Below are 8,398 nucleotides of genomic sequence, written 5' to 3' on the forward strand. Positions count from 1 at the left end.
AACTGCGTCGAAGTTAAACCATATCTTGAGTAAGTATACCCAACTATTATTTTATCTATAGTGTGTAAATATTATTACCTTGAAACTTATAGTGTGTTTTTTTATAGGGAATTTAACAACATCTATTTTCAAAGCACCAGTGTACAACCAACATCCAGTGTCATTCATGCATAATTTCCATCTTGGTTCAAGGATAAATTGTCATGCATTGTTACACCGACACCAGAAATACTCCATTTGAGAAATTTGTGTGAAGGCCCTATTCTAAGTGCAAACGAATGGCACACATACTTCGTGAACGGATATAAATTTCACACTGAGACTTGGACTGAAGGGAAAAAACAAAAAATAGTGGTGTATTCGTAAAAGGAGTTACAGATGGGGGTGAAGATGATTTCTATGGCTTTGTTAAACATATCTACGAGTTAGTATACAATTACTTGGACTCGGAGAATAAAGTTGTCTTGTTTTACTGTGAATGGTATGATCCAACTAGAGGCACAAAAATAGACAAGACATATGGTACTGTTGAGATTCAAATGGAGCGAAGGTACAAAGAGTACGACCCTTTCATAATGTCACATCTTGTTAGGCAAGTTTATTATGTTCCTTATCCTTCATTTGTGCCACGTAAGCGAGGGTTGTGTGTTGTTATAAAAACAAAACCAATAGGCCATATTAAAATTGACGATCTAGTGGAAGATCTTGCTTACCAAGTTGATGAAGTTGGACCAATTAATGATGTCATTGCAGTTGAGCAAATTACCAATTTGTCTGATATAACAAATGAGGGGTATGAAGTTGATGCTTCTGTATTGTTGGTTGAAGATAATGTGAATGAAGAGCACGAAGGCGTTGGGTCTGAGGATAGTATCACATCAAATGATGATAATGATATGTATGAAGAGCCTGTAGATTTAGAATAATAAATGTATTTACAAGAGAATGTGTTTTTTGTAATTTTACTTAATGAACCATCTATTGAATGTGTTAATGAAAACATGTTTGAATATATTTGTGTGAATGTATATATTTTATTAATTGTTTATTCTCAATAAATAGGTAAAATGTCATCCCGATCTGAGAAGGGTAAGGGTCAGAAGACCCGACGCCCAAGAGCAGTAGTATGCCAGTCTCCTCAGACAGCAGTGTGCCCCCCCCACAGAGTCAGTTAGGTTACATGTCCATGGCCAGTACCCAACCTCTTACGTCATTACTCTCCTCTCAGGGGAGGCCTATGTCTGGGTCACCATCTTTTATTCGCCCACCTGTGGACTTTAGTTATCCGTTTCAGTAGACTGTAGGACCTAGTTTTTCATCATACCAGCAGACTGGAGGATATAGTTTTCCACCTAACACACAGGTGCCCCCAGGATTCCAGCAGACTGGAGGATCTGCTAGCTTTCCACCTAACACACAGGTGCCCCCAGGATTCCAGCAGATTGGAGGATCCCACACTCCATATCCCACTCAGGTGCCCTTATCCTTCCAGCAGACACAGATGCCCCCACGCTTCCAGCAGACTGGGGGATCCCACACCCCGCATCCCACTCATATACCTGCACGTGAGGATGATCATGTGGAGCCGGGTGGGGATGATACTGTGCAGGATGCAGATGATGTTCAGTCTGATGGTGACGATGTTCAGGGGGAGGATGATCCGAGTGAGATTCATATCATTGACGGTAGATATTATATTTGGCCCGCTGGAAATTCGTAAGTATCTTATATATTAAATTTTTATTAAGTTTACATTTCCTTTTTTTAATATAAATTTATATTTAATGCATGCTAATTAACATAATTGTTGTTTAGGTTTGGGCCGAGTCGGACTGCTGCCAGGTGTGTGTACTATGTGATTCAGAAAATGTATAAAGAAGCTTGGACGACTTTTGGAGATGTTACAAATAAAAATGCTTGGTTTAATTGCTTTAAGGTATAATTAATATATTTTTTCGAGTCATTGTTTTTTTAAATTTTTTTTACTATAGTTTTCTAACAGTTTATTTGAATGTATTCAGGAAAAGTGTACGTGGGATCCAATGAGCGAGAAACTTGTTAAAAAAAATTATTTCACCAGAACATCAAAAAGACTTTCTGACACGTTGCGAAATGTTAGAAAGCGTTGGGTACGTGATGGTAGTCGTCCTGGGTGGTTGGGCCAAGAAGTTCTTGAAAAACTTATTGCATATTGGAATTCAAAGGAATTTAAAGCTAAGTCTGAAAATGCTAAAAAAATGAGGGCATCTGAAAAAGGAGGTCACCTTAATGCAGTTGGAAGTATAAGCACTTACGAACATTCACGACGCATGGTAATTATTGCCACTTTTTAAAGTTATGTTTTGATTAATTATTTGTTTTTTAATTAAAGTTAATTTTATTTTTTAGGCTAAAAGGTTGGGGAGACAACCACTCATGATCGAGTTGGTTAAAGAAACTAGGACAAAAAAATCGGGTGATTTGGTTGACGAGCGTACTCGAAAAGCTTTGGTAAGTTATTCAATTTTTATTATTTTTTTTATATTTAATGGCAATTTTGTGATGTTATTTTCACGTGGCAACTAAAAAGTTCCGGCGTGATTTTCATGTGACAACTCTGATGTTGTGGCATGTAAATCACGTGGCAACTAATTTTCAATTTATTATTTAATATAATTTAATTTAAGTTATATATACATAATTTTTATTCTATTTTATGTGTAGGAGGATTATCAAACAAAGCTTGTGGATTTTTTGGTCGCTAATCCCAAATATACTCCTAGAGAAGGAGAGCCGCTTCATCCAGATATTGATTTTTATATTTGGAGTGAAGTCATTGACGGAAAAGGGCCTAATGGATGTTTTTTTGGTGCGGGAAATTTGGCGGGAAGCTTGAGAAGTGGAGATCGAAATTTATTTCAAAGAGTTAGAGATGGGGAAGGATCGTCACGTCCAACACAATTGGCACCGCAAGTAATGGAAACAATAAGACAGTTGGCTCTAACTGAGGCGAGACGCAAGTTAGCGCAACGTAAGGCGGAGCTAAAGGCCCAAATGGATGAACGTGAGGCGGCGCTAAAAGCACAAGTGGAGGGGCAACAACGGCAAATAGAGGCAATGGCGAAGATGCAAGCAGAGATGCAACAACAACAAATAGAGGCAATGGCAAAGATGCAAGCAGAGATGCAACAACAAATGCGGTTATTTATGCAGTCTCAACAAAGTGGTGGTCAACCGTCTAGAGGAAACGTGAGAGCGGCTGACACTGAGCAAGAGAATGATGATGATTTCAACCTTGATAATTATCTCGATTCCGATGATGATTTTTTAGGATGAATTTTATTTTTATTTTTATTTTAAATTGTATGAGATAACAAAATTTTATTTATTATATGTTAGTATTTTGGATATTATATTATAAATATAATATATTTTAGTAGTTTAATATATTTTTGTATTTAGTTATTAATATTATTAATTTAACTAAATAAATATTTTTATTAATTTCCAACAAATAATATTAATAATAAAACTTTTTTTAAAAACATTTTAATATCTGTGGCGTGTTTTCCATGTCACTGATTTGTGACATGTATAACACGTCGCAACTTTCAAAAATAATTTCAAAATTAGCGACGTGTTTTACATGTCACAAATCAGTGACATGGAAAACACGCCACAACTTTTCTTCGTGTAGTGTGCCATCCTGCTTTTTGCAGACATTGTCTGTCCCAGTTGCAGATGGAGGCTTGGTAATTGTGCAGCATTAGCGACGTGCCTTCCATGTCACAAAGTTGTGACGTGATAAAAACAACACAATAAAGTTCCCACGCACTCTCAGGCGACGTATATGACCATGTCGCTAATTTTAGGTTCTGACGTAATTTTACATGTTGTGGCATGGGTTCCACGTCGCTACAGACGTGATTTTTTGTAGTGATATTCATTACCCTTTTCACTTATATTACTTATATTATTCCCTATCATATCTCTATATTTTGTATTTGAATCTCGTTATTCTTTTATTTCATTTTTTGATATATTTTTAATTTCAAAATTTTTATTTGAATATTAAAATTATATATTTAATAATTTTAAAATATTTATTTTAGTGTTGAAATTATGAATTTTTATTCTTGAGAATAGTTATCTTAATCAAGTACATTAAAAAAACAAAAAGTTAATATTGTTATAGGATTCTTTCAAATATATAATTATATTTTGTTAATATTTTATTAAATTTAATTACAATTTAAATGTATTATATATTATAATTTTTTATATTTATTTATAATTTTTAGTTTAGTTCATTCGTCATCTCAAAATATTTGGTCTGGTTTCCTTACTGATAATAAGCATAGATAAAAAGAAGATGTGATTAATAAAATAACAATATACAATTAAACATAATAAAAAAAATCTATGATTTTACACTTTAATTATTAAAAAAAAGAGTGAAGACTCATTTTGGTCCTCACAAATATTACACGATTCAAATTAGTCCTTCACAATAAAATAAACCCAATTTAATCCCTTATAAAATTTAACCGGATCATATAAGTCCATCTGTTAATATTTTTTTCAAATCGATTTTTTTTTAGTTTTAAACCGTGACTGGACTGCCACGTTGAATTTTATTTATTTTCATTTTTTTAATATTAAATTGATTTTTATTTTTAAATTTATTTATAAACAATTATAAATTAATAATATAAAAAAGCCAAAATTGTTTCTTATAAGGAGTAGAACTCAAACCTATGTGATTAATCTTAAGCAATTCTAAATTTAAAATAAAAAATACAATCGGCAATTCATCCGATGACTTCACGGTCGCCAAAGAAGCCCCAAGAAGCATCAAACATTTCCGATGAGATCCATGGAGCAATTCTTAGATAGCAAGCACCAAGTCTCTTCAGATTAAATGACAGTCAATTTAATAAAATAGAAATTGATTTGTCTATTTGTAAATGATAGTCACTTTACTAACAATAGAAATTGATTTGTCTAGTTGCTATTGATAGTCATTTTACTAACCGTAGAAATTGATTTGTCTAGTTGTAAATGATAATCACTTTATTAACAATAGAAATTGATTTATCTAATTGTAAATGATAGTCATTTTACTAACAATAGAAATTGATCTGTCTTGTTATAAATAATAGTCACTTTACTAACAATAGAAATTGATTTTTCTAGTTGTAAATGATAGTCACTTTATTAACGATAGAAATTGATTTGTCTAGTTGTAAAGTGAAAATCATTTAACTTGAAGGGACTTGAATTTGAGACCTCATAGGTAAAAATTTATGTATAGAATTTGTTAATATTAGAAGAAATCATTGAATTTACTTGTTTAAAAATTACTTTATTAGAAATAATTTTGGTTTTTTGATATTATTCATTGATAACTGTTTAAAAATGAAATTAAAAATAAAAATTAATTTAGTATTTAAAAAAAAAAAAATAAAAAAAAAAAATCCAACGTGTCAGTCCAGTCACGGTTTAAAAGTATGAAAAGAACCGGTTTAGAAGTAAGAAAAAACCGATTTGAAAAAAATATTAGCAGAAGGACTAATATGATCCGGTTAAATTTTGTAAGGGATTAAGTTGAGTCAATTTTTTTGTGAGGGACTAATTTAACTCCTATAATATTTGTGAGGGACCAAAATAGGTCTTCACTCTTAAAAAATAAAAAAAAATAAAAAAAAGGTTTGACAATATTTGAAACCATCCTAAAAAAAACAAATGTAACAAAGTTAGCTATATACACGCCTTGAAAAAGAGTATGAAATTCAATTCAAAACGTGTGAAGTGTGAAAAGTTTGTTTTAATATTTGTTATTAGAGACTTACACGTAGGGTACGTAATATAATCATAAAATAGTGTTTATATATACTACTAATTATCAACACTGTTTAAGTAACTATTAATCATTTCACATTCACAAGGTTTTTCATTCTTCTGATTTTTCAAAGCCGCAGAACCTTTCATAACAGTATGACAAGTTTCAACCGTGATTCTCTTTCATCACAATCTGTTCCCAGTTCAACAAAGCTTCAAGCCATTATATCAGGAAAAGAAGTAACAGACTCAAAAGACAAAAACCTAGTACCAACACAAACTTTGTTACCTATGAAAAAGAACAGTGGTAACGAGGTTGTTAAGAAGAAAAGGGAAACAAAGAGTTTATCAGAACTTGAATTGGAGGAATTAAAAGGGTTCATGGATTTGGGTTTTGTTTTCTCAGAGGAAGATAAAAATTCAAACTTGGTTTCAATTATTCCTGGGTTAAGAAGACTTGGGGAGAAAGATGAAGAACAAAAAGAAGAAGATGTTTGTGATGAGTCTGTGATTCAAAGACCTTATCTCTCTGAAGCTTGGGAAGTTGATGAGAGAGAAAAAGTGAACTCTTTGATGAATTGGAAAGTCCCTGCTATGAAGAATGAAGTTGATATAAAAAAGAGTCTCAGATTGTGGGCACACAATGTTGCTTCTATTGTTAGATTAGAATTGAGATGATGCAGTTGACACATAGTTCATGAATTATTTTAGTTTTAGGATAAATATCATACAAATAGTTTGGTTTTTTTGTTTTAGGTTCATGATAATGCAGCATTTTTTCTTGGGTATTTAGTTGTCAATCTTTTTCTGAAATTTGGAATTTCATTGTTATTTAAAATTTTAACAGAAAGAAATGAAATTTAATTCAGCAACTGAGATCTATTAATGGGATGTTTACGGAAAAAGAGGTATTAAAGAGTTCAATTACTTTACTATTGAATTACATTAAAATTAATGTTATAAGAAAGTTCATTTTAATATTAATCTTTGGATATTATGATATTATGTTTCAATTCAACGGTTGATTTTAAAAAATATTTATTCGAAATGAAATTACGAGTGAGTGTAACTCGTGGTGTAACTCTTCGAATGTAATTTGTGGTCTTATTTTTGTATTTTAACTCTATTTAAAGATCTACAACACACATTTGCATCCCCTTTCTATGCTTAAAAAATGATTTTAGATAAAACACAAATTAAATATAACCAAATCGATTATTGAATAATACAATTGTAACATAATTATTGAGATCATAATAATACGATGTAGATCACTCAATCAAATAATAATAAAAAGTGTAATAAGATAAGATGATTAGTTCCTTAACAAAAACAATCAGATTCGACAGAAGTTTTGCAAGCTATTGAGAAGGGGAGCACAAGGAATGGGGAGGGTGTGGCCATAGTTAAGATGATTCGGAATTTAATCGGTATGCATGATGTTGTGAGATTCGAGTATGTATATAGAAAGACTAATAAATGGACAGATGCGCTAGCTAACATTGAATGTATTCTTGATTCGGAGTTGTTTTTGTTTGATTTTTATTGCTTCTTTGTTTGAGGATGATGCTAATTGTGTAACCACTCTTAGGTGGTGTTTTCTTAATTCATTTATTTTTTAGCTTTGGTCCCCTTTTTAGTAAGAAAATGGTTTTAGTAGATATGCACGAACAATCTAAAATAATTTTTACATTGTTATTTAATAAAAATTTAATAGTCTGCCATGTCATTAAAAAAATTAAAATAAAAAAATAATGTAATTGAATATATAATTGTAATCAATTGACAGTGTGAAGTTGTTTTTTTTTTTTGATAAGCGATGAATTATATTAGAAAATGAGTACAAAGTGTACTCAGCCGATTACAGCAGAAACAAAGATTAAACAAAGTCCAAAGGACTTCTAAACCAACAATAGAAATCTCTACATCTTTTAGAGTTAGAACCTACAAAATGCCAAAATCATGTACTCTTAACAATTTTATCAACGACACCTTCCACTCTGAAACCACCGTTGTTGAAAAATATGTTGTTACGGGTAGTCCATATTGTCCAACAAGCTCCCAACCAAAATAACAAAGCCTTTCTCTTGTTAGTTTTCTCTTTCATGACTTCTACAAAATGCAAGAGATGCGACAGAACAGTATTTTCGACGAAAACCGACACTCGCAACCATGACAGCACTTTCTCCCAAACCAATTTGGCAAAATGGCAACTGACAAGCAAGTGTTCTAGAGATTCAACAGAGTTAATACAGAAAACGCACATATCTCTGAAACCACAATGAGAGACACATCTATACATCAGCTACTCGTACGTTGCCAAACTATTCTTAATACATCTCCAGCCAAAGACTTGAATTTTTGAAGGAACCCGCGTTTGTCACAGAAAGTTATAGGCCTTCAACATATCATCATTGAGTATCACCCCTGCCCGCGTCTTCTCAAAGGCTTTATACCCCTCACTAACCACATATTTCCCTTCACTATTTATAAACCATCTAAACACGTCATCACTATCCTCGCGTACCAGCCACACCTGTGTCAAGATGGCAAACAATTCAAGCCATTCCTCTTGGGC

At 32.2% G+C, this 8,398-nt stretch overlaps 1 protein-coding gene across 1 annotated transcript; it reads left to right on the forward strand.

Moving 5' to 3' along the window:
• Window positions 1-5,919: 5,919 nt before the first annotated feature.
• On the forward strand, window positions 5,920-6,722 carry LOC131607895 (uncharacterized). Its single transcript, XM_058879849.1, has one exon. It carries the CDS (start codon window positions 5,977-5,979, stop codon window positions 6,496-6,498), a length of 522 nt encoding a protein of 173 aa, XP_058735832.1. The 5' UTR covers window positions 5,920-5,976; the 3' UTR covers window positions 6,499-6,722.
• Window positions 6,723-8,398: the final 1,676 nt, after the last annotated feature.

This window comes from Vicia villosa, linkage group LG5, assembly GCF_029867415.1.
Source record: "Vicia villosa cultivar HV-30 ecotype Madison, WI linkage group LG5, Vvil1.0, whole genome shotgun sequence".
Classification (NCBI taxonomy): domain Eukaryota; kingdom Viridiplantae; phylum Streptophyta; class Magnoliopsida; order Fabales; family Fabaceae; genus Vicia; species Vicia villosa.

What these genes read in the sequence shown, in the direction of transcription:
- LOC131607895 (XM_058879849.1), top strand. Translation starts at nt 5,977, where the DNA reads ATGACAAGTTTCAACCGTGATTCTCTTTCATCACAATCTGTTCCCAGT.